At 56.0% G+C, this 11,916-nt stretch overlaps 1 protein-coding gene and 1 long non-coding RNA gene across 2 annotated transcripts in view; one reads left to right on the top strand and one right to left on the bottom strand.

Annotated features, from left to right (window-relative positions):
- LOC109324433 overlaps positions 1 to 5,706 on the top strand; it is an 8,075-nt gene extending 2,369 nt beyond the window's left edge. Inside the window, exons 2-3 of the long non-coding RNA XR_002104933.1 lie at positions 3,098 to 3,104; positions 5,696 to 5,706. This is a non-coding gene — a long non-coding RNA (uncharacterized LOC109324433). The remainder of the gene's footprint in view (positions 1 to 3,097; positions 3,105 to 5,695) is intronic.
- The window catches only part of LOC109324413 (zinc finger protein 135-like), a 16,168-nt gene extending 9,247 nt beyond the window's left edge, over positions 1 to 6,921 (bottom strand). Inside the window, exons 1-4 of the mRNA XM_019556409.1 lie at positions 6,313 to 6,921; positions 5,993 to 6,182; positions 4,915 to 5,087; positions 4,354 to 4,480 (exon numbers count right to left, since the gene is read on the bottom strand). Of these exons, the coding sequence (XP_019411954.1) occupies positions 4,354 to 4,480; positions 4,915 to 5,087; positions 5,993 to 6,182; positions 6,313 to 6,906 (1,084 nt within the window). The 5' untranslated portion in view covers positions 6,907 to 6,921. The remainder of the gene's footprint in view (positions 1 to 4,353; positions 4,481 to 4,914; positions 5,088 to 5,992; positions 6,183 to 6,312) is intronic.
- Positions 6,922 to 11,916: the final 4,995 nt, after the last annotated feature.

An 11,916-nucleotide genomic window follows, 5' to 3' on the forward strand; every position in this document is an offset into this window, starting at 1 on the left:
ACACTCCCAGGAAGATGTCTGCCTCCCTTGGTGACTGGGCTGATTCCCCTGAATGAATCAAACCTCAGGAGCAATAATGGTGATGGGGGACGGGGGGAAGCCAAGCCAATCCAATCCCCACCGAAGCCCTGGCTTGTCATCTGCGCCCCTTGGCTAATCCCCATCCTCTCAGCCCTGTCCATAACTGTGCCACAGAGGGAGCTGGGCTCAGAGGTGACGACTGTGAAACTCAACCTGAGCTGGGCCTGCTCACAAAAGTTAAAATGCAAAATACTGATGACTGCATAGTGCAAGAAGATATCAGTTTGCAGCTGGACTTTCTCAAAAGAAATAATGAGGTAGCACTTCCAGTGTATCTTACCTATATTTATGATGATTTTAAGCAAGCTCCTATTTGTCTGGTATGTAACTGTGTGGAATGGCTCTCTTTGATGAATTAGTACAGTAAATATTTATTTGCAATGAACTCCTGTTTACATGGAGGAAGAGCCCTTCTCCCTCTGGGTGTTGCGTTTTTCTTGATTGTTAATGAATTTCTAGATATGTTCTAACTCAGTAGAAATGGATAACCTCCTGTTACTGAAAAAGGTAACTCAATCAAAATCAGGATTTTCTGATGGAACCAATAATGAACAGTTTGTTTAACAGGATTTTCCCGTTAATTACTGCTTGGGATTCTCTCTTGATTTAAACAACGACAAGAATGCTTTGAGATCACTGGGTATAAAAGAGCAAAACAGCTAACAGGACGCACTTCAAGAAAGAGAAATCATTTTGACAAGAACTACTGCGCTCGGCAGACCTGATGGTAAATGAATCCATGCCTTGAGAAGCTGACAAGACTGAGTCTCCTCTTTGCCTGTATTGGTGAGATACGATCTCTTTTACAGCTAAATATACTGGACTGCGCTCTGCTTTAGGCTTCTTTAACCATGAATACTTGTAGTAAATCAAGCCTTCCTGTCATTCATCAAACGAGTTGTTGCATCAGTCTTTTATACACTAGTCCTGAATCCCATTTCATGACTTAACAGGAGGTACAACGGCAGGGAAGTGTGGTGGGGCCCGTCAATCAGGCTGGGTTGACAGGGGCTGGCATTGGCAGGCTCCCTGGGCAAGGCAGGAGGCAGCATGCGCTTGGCTCCGGGAGCCAGCAAGGACCGGGGTGCCAGGCCCTTGTGCCCCTGGCGGCTGGGGGGGCACGGTGGCAGCAGTGGGAGCGCGGCGGCAGTAAGTGGCGAGCTCCCACAGACGCCACCAGGAGCATTGGCAACAGGAGTGGCAAGCACATTTTCGTAAGGGTTGCAGTGCCACGCTCTGGGGATACATGTGCACCCACATGCACCCCCTGCGCGTCGCCAGTGCCCTCATGGCAGCCAGCAACACATGGCACACAGTGTCCCAGCCCAGTGGGGTAGCCTCCCTGACCCCACCATAAGCCAAGGGTTGGGGGTGGGCACGGGCCAGAGCTAAGTGCCCTGTGCTCTCTCTGTGCCTCCCAAAGCCAGAGAGATGCAAGGGGCCAAAAGGTGCCATGCACTGCCTGCCATCTTCCTGCTGCTCACTTCAGCCCTAATGGCTCCCCTGGGGGTCTGGGGCAGCATCAGCAGCTGGGAGCTGCAGGCACCGGGCACAGAGCACCCTTCAACTTTTTGCAGGGGACTGGGTGGCGCAGCAACCTGGCACCTGCCATGGCTCCCGTTACGGGACAGGGTGTTTGCCCAACGGTAGAGCAGCAGCGCCCTGCACACGCAGCATCCCTAGAGCTGCAGTGCAGCACTGCAGCCAGGAGTGGGCAGGAGGGTACGTGCCCTGGCTCTTCAACACTGCCAGGCATGCAGGTAAAAGACCTGGCCTACCAGCCTATCCCTACCCCTGGCGGGGCACGGTGCACCCGTGTTCCAGAGTGAGGATGCTGCCTAGGTTCTCCCATGCTAGCCTAAGAGCCCTTGCAGACCCCTCCCTGATCCTCCAGCCCCCACTCACACACTCCTGCTCTGCCTAGTGCCAGCTCTCCCTCAGCCTCTCCTCCACACTCCCAGTCCTGACACCACCCGACCCACAGGGCCCAACCCCCCAGCCATGCTGGTGCCCTTTGTTCCCACCTGCAGTCCCCTGCCCTCTCCCCCAGCCATGCTGGAGGGGGCATATAGCCCCTTGCAAGATTTACTTACCGCAAAGGCTTCACGAGGGCAAGTGAGCCTGAGCCAAGCCCTGGCTGACCCAGATTTGCAGGTGCCAGCCCCCCTTCCCCACCTCTTCCTCCATCTCCAGACAGGGCTTAGGGTTTCTTGCCCTTTTTGCAGGCTGCAACTCTGCCAGTTTGCAGAGAGCTTTTTGCAAAAGGAGAAACTCACGGCTTCCCGCTTCAAGTGGGGAAAAGTCTGTGTTTCTCTCTGCTAAGGGGCAAAATCTGCATCTTTCTCCTTCGAGTGGGAAAATCCACATTTTTCCACAGGAAGTGGAAAACCCGCATTCCCTGCTTATAAGAGAATGCCTGAGGAATGTAGTAATGTCAACCAACAGTCTTCTTCGAAATAATAAAAAGCTTGCTGCAAATGCACTTTGGGACGCATGGAAGGAAACGTCACATACAGATGCTGAAGTAGGATTAGGTGTCACATACGGAAAACTAGGTAGCAAATCTCATGGAGGACTACATAGGTTTCCTGAGGTATTGAAGGAAAGAGAAGGCTTCAGGAAGTGGCATAGCTGGATTTGGACCAAGTTGTATGCAGAAAAGACAAGAGCTGTATAAAAGGGGAGCAGTCAGAGAAGTAGCACTGAATTACTTGCATGACAGACTGAACCACAGAGTGAATGAGCACACCAGTTATAAGCTGGCTAAAATCCACCATGCATAAACGAATGACTTGGATTCTGGACCCATTGCTGCTAGTGCTAGAAAAGAGGATTAACACATGGTCTCAAACAGGTCCTTCATACCTGAAAGGCATATTATGAGACTGTATTGAAAGGAGAATTACCCAAAGGACATTTGCATCTGTAGACGCTATAAATTTAAGTTGGACTTCCAGAGGAGTGTGCAGAGCATATTAGGAGAGTAGTAGTAAACTGGAAAAAAAAAGGCAAATAGGAGAGTTGTATAACCAGATTCTGAAATGTTAGGAGACTAATGGTATGGGAATTATGGTATTTTGTCTAGGAAACTGAACAGGGTAAGAGACTGGGGGTGAACGGTGACTAATATATCACATCATTTCTTCAAAGAGAAAGGCAGTAAATACCAATGTTCCAATGACAAGAAACAGTGACTTAGCCACTCAGTGAAAAATGTAAGGAAAAAGTTATTGCAGCTCGAATTGAGATGACCCCTAAAATGAGTGATAACCAGGATCTTCTTAGAAGAGTACAACGCCCCCCCCAAACCTCAGCCATTTCCCATAAAATGACAGAAAAGAATCAAAAGCTCTATATGGTCTTGGTTGACCTAGAAAAAGCATTTGAGCGCTTCCCCAAGAAAGTCCTTTGGGGAAACAAGAAAGCACCACAAAAGCAAACTGACTTAGTAAAAGGTAAATAACTCAAGCCAGAACAAGTCCCTGTGTTAGAGATCTTTTGGAAATGAAAGCTAGTTCACCAGGCCCTGCCCCTAGCCCACTTCTTTTCATCTCAGTGAAGGGTGGCTGATACATAGAGGGATTTTAGGAAAACACTTGAGAATGTCAGAGTGAGCTTGAGAGCACAGGCCTCCAAGTCAATAAAGCAAAGCCCTAGTCTATAGTCTATGGAAATGAAGATGGTAGGAAACAATGTGGACAGAGGCTTCAAGTGACTCCTGGATTTTATCACGTGTACCTATGTCACCAGAGGAGTTGAAGAAATGCATATGCCCCATAGCAGTAGAGGCTGATAAGATTTCCATTACCTTCTGCTGGGTCATAACCAAAGGAGGAGAAAGGAGGTTTAGAGAGCACTGAACTGAGCATGCTGATTGTTAAATGTGTTTGGATAGGACACAGTGCACAAGAGAGGGGAAAACAGAGTAATTCCCCAAGGAATAGCTGATTTTTATGCACAATGAATTGAAGATTATATGAACACACCCGGACGGCAAAGGGAGATCCTGTTGACACAAAACTGCTGAATACAGAAGCACCAGGAGTTGCAAGAATGGTGAAGACTCAAGTGAAGGTGGCTGGATCAAATGGGGGAGAATGTGTCAACACAAAATGCGAGAGAGGCCTGATCACTGACAGAGCAGTGAAGAGGAAGTGGACTTAAACCACCAGCTAAAAGGTCATGAGGATGAGACTGCTGAAAACCAGGGAGAAGGCAACAAAACCTTGGCGCTCACATGGCTCCAGGGAGAAGCAAGAAGCAGAGCTTTACCCAGGGAAACAAGGGCATGGAAATTCCTCAGCATCTGGTCCTGGTAAAGCTCCTTGTCTTCATCTTCCAGAAGCTCCCACTCCTTCCGCGTGAAGTACACCGCCACGTCCTCAAAGACCTCCCGGAGCTGCAGTCACAAGCGTTAAACTCATTAGTATCTCCTGGTCCATCTTTCTTCTGCCCCCACAGCCCTATCCGGTACTACAACTAGTTGCAAGCTTAACCATGACAGGTAGGGGTACAAAATCCCCCATGTGATGGGGATGCAATGTGTCTGCCTTAATTCATGTTCTATTTGCTTAGTCCTTTGCGACAGCCAAGGCAGCACTTTTAGTGGTAGAGAGCCCTGGCTCCATGGTCTCTTCCAGTACTAGCACCCCTGGCTATCTGCACTAGGGAGCGAGCTCCTGATAATGCCACTGTGTTTGCAGCCTCTTACACCAGAGGCTCATCATTCCTCTGGTCTCTCCACTACCCAAATCCTTTACAGCACCTCTGACTCATCCTGGGCTCTGCCCCAGCTCTGCACCCACACCCAGCTGGAGTTGGTGCCTTGCTCACCTCCATGCTCTCCCTCTGCTTTGGAGGCCTGCCCTGCCCCTTCTGCACTTGGCCCAGATCAGGTGTCAGAGAGCCCCTCTCTCCCAGTCTCCCTGGGGAAGTCCTCCACAGCTCCCAGTTTACAGGTGCTTCCTCAGGAGGCTGCTGATCAGCTCTATCCAGGGTCCCTGCACCTGTTGGGAGGGGAAGAAAATCCACAGGTTAGTCCTGGTGTTGCTGGCGTGGGGAAAGCCCTGCTATTATCCTGCATTGGCCTGTGATGAAGGCAGCCAGTAGATCCAGTGCGCAGAAGAGGGGAAGAGAAAGAAGACTCAAAATCCCACAGCTCTTGCTAATAGACCTCCATAGGCACAAAGCTAGAGATGAGCCCCAATAACCTGACCTGTTCCAGGTCAGGGTGGTGATCACCACACCACGTTAGAGCCTGCAGGGACATGGCTCCCTGGGAAAAAGCTGGAGGGATGTTGGTGTTGTGTTGGAATCAAGGAGAGGGGGGGAGGAAACGCAAGGCCAGTCTTTTCCAGGGTGCACAGGATGCATCCAGGGACACTGGGAGAACAGGAAAAGCCAATCTGCTGGAGCCCTGACCCCATCAAAATGTCCTGGTGGAGATTTCTCCATGAATGGATTGTGCCTCCTGCTGCTGGAAAGGCCAGCACCCGAAAAAGGAGCCCTCTGCCTGCTCCTGGGGAAAAGCCTTGTCTGGGGCACCAGGCTGCACAACTTCCATTTGCTGACAACTCCCAGGTCTCTTCTGTTTTGGGGGAATCTGCAGCCTGAGATTAGCTGTACGTGAACCAGCCGGATGTCACTGGGGAATTTCATTTCTCCGACACCTGCACCAACCCCTTATTGGGCACAGAGGGCTCATGAAGGCAAGAGAAAGGGGTGAGTGCATCTTTCAGCCCGGGTGCTACCCAGGAACAAAGATCAGAGCTCTGTCCCACCCCAGCCACGTGGTTGCAAACACTGCAGCCCTGTCATGGGCAGGGGCAGACAGATTTTCAGCCTCTCTACCTGAGTGCAGAACAGCCACTCAGGCACCCAGAGATGCCTGGGCCTGCATCTGAAACCGTACCTGACTCCTGGTGGGGCAGGGGCTCCTCCTCTTTGGGCACAAAAGCTGGCTTGTCCTGAGTCCCTGGAGCTTCCCTCTGTCCTGCTTCCTCCAGAGGATGCTCCAGGCAGGAATCAACAAGTCCCTGAAAGTCCCCAGTGGGCTGCATCGTGCCTGAGGACACCTCCTCGACCTTCACACTCTCTGTGACCTGGAGACAAGATAAATATTTTACTGGGAAGCTGGGACCTAAGAGAGATGGGGATGGGAAGGAACATCTCCCGCACACATGGGGGTGCGGACAGAGGCATGGATGACACGGGTGAAACAAATGCTCTCACCTGCAGCCTCTCGTTCTCTGCCTGCCCCAGCTGAAACCCTTCAGCTAGGGCCACTGCTTCAGCGCAGGTCTCCACACCAAGTCCCCACTGCCCGCTCTGCATCTCCTGGGGCAGGATGGCCAGGAACTGCTCCAGTACCACCAGCTCCAGGATCTGCTCCTTGCTGTGGCGCCGGGGCTCCAGCCAGCGCCGGCACAGCTCCCACAGGCGGCTGCAAACCTCCCGTGGCCCCTCGCCTGCCTGGTAGCGGAGGCCCCTGAAGCGCCGGCGCCAGGTCTCTGGGGTGGGGAGGACATCCCCCGGTGCCAGCTGTGTGGCCTCAGATGGGGGCTGCACAGGCTGCATCACCTCCTCCCCCTGGATCTCCTGGCACTGAACTGGCTCCTCCTGCAATTGCTGCTTGACTCGCTGTGGTGCTGAGCATCTCGCGGACAGCTCCCCAGGCCCAGCCCGGAGGACACGATGGACTTGTCCTTTCCCCTCAGCTCCTGCCTGGAGACCGGCTGGGTCCCGCTGCTCCATCGTCACCTCACCCTGCGCCAGTGCTGCAGAAGGAAGGCCCACCGCGGCCACGGGCTCCAACGCAGCAGCCATGGTCTCCGCTGGGGGAGCCTCACCCTACCCTGGGCTCTCGCTCTCCCTCCGCTCTTGCACGGCGCCTCTTAGCAGCCTCCAGGCTCCTGAGCCGCCTGCAGCACAGAAGACAGCACAGATTTTTTTTTTAAAGTTTTGTGATCCGGGTCAAATTAGCCAAATCCGTTCTGAGACCTATCAAATGAGCAGAACTCAACCAGTCAGATCAGCAAGCAACTTCCCTCCCAGACTCCTGATCAGCCTGGGGTTTCAGATACTTCCAAAGCCATGGCAGGCATCCTAGTTGTAGGCCCAAGCCCCAGGGTAGACAAAAATCAGTGATTTGAAAAAAAAAAAAAGAAGAAAAAATAGATTTTATTTAAATCAGATTTTTTTGATGTAATGAATTTTTAAGGTGTTTTTAAAAAAAAACCCAGAAAACCCCTTATATAAAAATAGCCTTAATTTAAGACAAATGACAGCTCAGGAACATCGTCATGCCTTGCAGCAGGGCTTGCAGCCACCTGCGGGGAGCAGCCTGGCAGCAGCTGCCCAGCGCCCGGCTGGCGGTGGTGCCAGCCTCGCCTGCCCTGCTCGGCAGACCTGCCCGGGGTTGGCTCCTGATCTAGAAGATCCCACGAAGCGTCCTTTCAGGTCTCAAGCTGCGGATCTGCATCCCCAGCGATCAGGTCCCTGCTCCCAGCAGTATACAGACCCGACTACCCCCTCATCAGCCCTCTCTTGCCCCGCGCGAGCCGGCGTGCGCCTCACCTCTCTCCAGAAGTGCACCCTGCCGAGTCCCGGGGCTCACACCGCAAGAACGTGCTTTTTTGGGGGGCAGAAAGCAACGAGCGAATCCAGGCTCCCCGGCCAGCTTCCGACAGACCCGATGGCAATCAATCCCTGCGAGCCGGCGCCCGGGGCCGGGACGGCCACGTAACCAACAGGCCAAAGGAGCCCGGGGCGAGGGGGCGATCCCCCGCCTCCACGCGGCAGGCGGGTGCCGCCGGGTCTCCCGGTCGGGGAGCCGGCTCTCCCTTCCCGGTGTCCCGGCCAGGTCCCGCGCGATGGGGGCGCTGGCGCTGACACTGACAGTCACGATGCCGAGGGCCGTCCGCGGCGCGTGCAGACGGGGCCGGGCCGGAAGGGAACTCGCCTTCCCCGGGCGGATGCCGCCCGCCGGCTCGGCGGCCTGTCCCGGAGCTGAAGCCCGGCGACGGCGGCCCCGGCGGGCGGCGCGGAGCCCTGCGGACGCGGGGCTGCCTCCCCTCCCCCGCCCCGCCGGAGGGTTGGGGGAAACTGAGGCAGGAGGAAGCTGAAGCGCGGGCCCCCGGGGGCTGGGGGCGGGCAGGCAGGGCTCCAGGGCGCTGGGGGGCCTGAGGAGCAGGGGCGTGGGGGTGGCGGGACTCGCAGGTGAGCGGCCGGGGCTGAGGGGGCAGCTGGGACCCCGGGGCTGGCGGGACGGCATGGGGGAAACGGGGCTACGGGGCTCCTAGGCCCAGAAGCTGCAGGACGCATGAGGAAAGGGAGGCTCAGGCAGCTGGAGGCCTTGCGGGGGACAAAATAAGGCGTGGGGAAACTGAGGCGAGGGGGGCTGAAGGGCTTGGGTGGAAATTGGGGCAGGGGAGGGGTGAACGGGGCAGCACCTCAGCCGGCTCCGACCCTAGCCCCACGCGCCATGTGTGAAGGGCCGGCGGGACAGTTCCCGGCTTCTTGGGATGGAGAGGGACAGTTGTTGCCGCCAAGCAGTGCAAGTCCGCCTGTGCCTCCCGCCTCCCCTGCCCCTCTCTTCCTTGCAGCCACCCCCGCACCCCCTGCAGCGGGCCACACCTCACCGATTTGTTTCAGGGGCGTCTGGGCATGCCCCTTTCTCCTGTGGTTTGGATCTGGTTAGTGCCCCTTAGGCAACTGAGTTTGCACCCAGAAAGAGAGGCCCTGGAACAGGAGGAGCGTGCAAAGAAGTGCGTTCTGGGATTCTGGAGGGCAGCTGAACAGGAGCCACCAGCGTGCCCTTGTTGCCAGGAAGGCTAACAGCATCGGGGCTGCGCTGGTAGGAGCGGTGCCGGCAGATGGAGGGCAGTGACTCTTCCCCTCTGTTCTGCACTGGGGAGGCCACATCTGCGGTCCCGTGTCCAGCTGTGGGCCCCCACTACCGAAAGGATGTCGATGCATTGGAGAGAGTCCAGCGGAGGGCAACGAAAAGGGTTCAGGGGCTGGGGCACATGACTGGTGAGGAGAGGCTGAGGAAACTGGGCTTATTTAGTCTGGAGAAGAAAAGACTGAGGGGGATTTAATAGCAGCCTCAACTCCCCGCAGGGGTTGCAGAGAGGACAGAGCTGGACTGGTCTCAGTGGTGACAGGTGACAGAACAAGGAGCAATGGGCTCCAGTTGTGGCAAGGGAGGTTTAGGTTAGAGGTGCACCGATACATCAGACCCAATATAAAGAAAATTAATTGTATTGGAAATCGGCCTGATGTAGCTGATAATTTGGCCGATAAATGGCCCGTGCACGTGCACAGCCTCAGTGCAGGGCGTAGATGGTAAGGAGCACAGGCCAGCAGCTTGGAGAGCTGCGTCCAGCTGGTAAGTCTGTTGTGGGGGAGGGGAGGGAGGAGGCAAGGGGCGTGGGGGGACAGATCAGTGCCCCCCTGTGGTAAGGGAGGGAGGGAGGCTGGGATAGGCGCTGCCCAGGGTGGGGTGTGAGACAGCTGTGGGGTGAGGCTGGGCCAGGCTGCATCCAGGTGGACAGCAGCAACACAGGGAGTGGGGGCTATGGTGAAATTTGGGGTGGCTGCAGCCCCCCTGTAATGTCCCTCCCAGTGCCACTGCTGCCTGCCCCAAGCATAGCCCTGGCCCAAACCTCCTCCCCCATGCATCTGGAGAAGCCTGAGGCAGCCCTGGCCCGCAGCTGCAGCCCACCCCATGCAGATCCAGAGGCATCCCCCCCACCTCTGTCCCATGCCCTCTTGGGGTGCATGCAGCGGCAGGAGCTGCCCCTCCCCGCCGCCCCCTGGACAAGCTGCAGCTCTGTCCCACGCCTCGCCTGCCCTGGCTGGACAGCACCTGTCCCAATCCCTGCCCCATGCCCTCCCTCACCGCGGGGCCTCGATCAGCTATCGCTATCGGCCTCAAAATCTGTCAGTGCACCCCTGGTCTAGGTTTGATAGAAACGACTGCCTCACGATGGGGGCAGCAAAGCCCTGGAGGAGGCTGCTCAGAGGCGGCGGCATCTCCGTCCTCAGAGGTTTTGAAGCCCTGGGCGGACATGATGTCACGACCACGCCGTTCACTGGTGAGTCGCTCAAGACATATACACCAGCCTCGTGTGCAAAGGACCGGGGTAGGTGTGTTTAGGGTGCGCACATGTACAGGGGGTGCACTTGTAGGTGTGCATGGGGGGTATGTGTAGGCTGTGTGCACAGGTGGATGTAGGGGTGTGCATGTAACTGGGCTGCGTGCGCCTGTGTATAGGTGTGTGTGCGGGGGCATGTAGGAGTGCATGCGGGTTTCTGTAGGGTGAGTGTATTTGTGCGTGTAGGGGGTGTTTGTATAGGCGTGTTTGAGGGGCTGGATTTTGTGTAGGGGGTGCGGGACAGGGGCTCAGAGATATTCGTGCACCTGCGGGCCGATACGCGGCCCAGGAACACGCAGCAGCGCCTCAGGCCGCAGCCATCTGCGCATGCGGCCTGCGGCTGGGCGGGAACGACCACAGAGTTGCGGTCCTCCCGGGTCACCAGAGCGGGAGCGGAAAGTGCGAGGGGAGGGGCCGCCCTTGCTCGGAGGTGACGTCAGCACGACGGTGGGCGGGGCCGAGCGGGGCGGGGCTGCGGCGAGGGGTTCGTGCTGGGCAGTGTGTTCTGGTCTGCACCGTGTGCGCTGCCTGTTGGGTGAGAGTGCGCGCCTGTGCAAGAGAGTGCGCCTGCATGCGTGTGTGCGCGCGCTAATGAGAGGGCACGAGTGTGTGTGCGCGTGCGTGTGAGTGCATGGGAGAGTGCACTAGTGCGGGCGGGAGCGCATGTGTGTGCAGGCGTGCAAAAGCATGCTGGCGTGTGTGTGCATGAGAGTGCAAAGGGGTGTGTATGTGTGTAAGAGAGTAAGTGTGTGGGCATGAATGAGTTTGTGTGGGTGTACGTGCGTATGTGCACACGCGAGTGCTCCCATCCCCACGTGGCCAGGCTCCCCCCCTACACACACCTATGTACCCCCCCAACACGCCCTTGTGTGCTTGTGTGTGAGATGGTGCATGCACAGGCGTGCGAGGTGTGTTTGTTTGTGTGTGTGTGTATGTGCGCACGAGTGCAGGTGTTCGAGTGTGTGTGAGCACATAAATATACATAATCTACGTATATTATAGATAAATATGTGTACATTATATATATATGCTATATCTGTATACATGATATAGAGATACGAGATATATCCCTCTCTCTAGATACATCTGTATCATCTATAGGTGTGTATAACACATGCATTTGAACACACCTACAGCAGTATGCTGCTGCGCGAGGTCCTGCAAAGGGCTTTGCAGTTTGAAGAAAAGGGGATTTGAAGGCGAGGGGGGAGGGCGGGCCGTGCTGCAGAGCAAACGGAGGCAGTGGGCTGTGCCTATGAGCCCACCTCGCCCCAGCGCTTCTCGGGGGGCTTTTGTTTTATCAGGAGAAGGACAAGAGCAACCAGAAAAATTTCCTTCGAGGGAGAGGGGTTGCTGGGGTCTGATCAGGCAGGCGCCAGGGCAGCTGCACATAGCAGAGAGCATGCCGACGCTCCCTGCGAGGTCTCCTGGCCCTCCGAATGCACCTTGGGGTTTGAGGCGGGCCCTCTGCTTTGGTGAGGGGGAGCGTGATGCGGCTCAGGGCCAAATGTCTATGTTCCCAGCCGTTGCTCTGAGAACGATCTCTCGGCCCGTGGAGCAGGAAGCAGGGGAGCTGAGTCGTGTCTTGTGACTTGTTCTTTCCTGGGGTGGCAGTAGCGTGGGGTGTGATCCCGTTCCCTTGCAGCTGTCCCTCACCATCTGCTTCTCTCACAGGCTC

Source organism: Crocodylus porosus, unplaced genomic scaffold (assembly GCF_001723895.1).
Source record: "Crocodylus porosus isolate Cpor-Errol unplaced genomic scaffold, CroPor_comp1, whole genome shotgun sequence".
In the NCBI taxonomy this organism is placed as follows: domain Eukaryota; kingdom Metazoa; phylum Chordata; order Crocodylia; family Crocodylidae; genus Crocodylus; species Crocodylus porosus.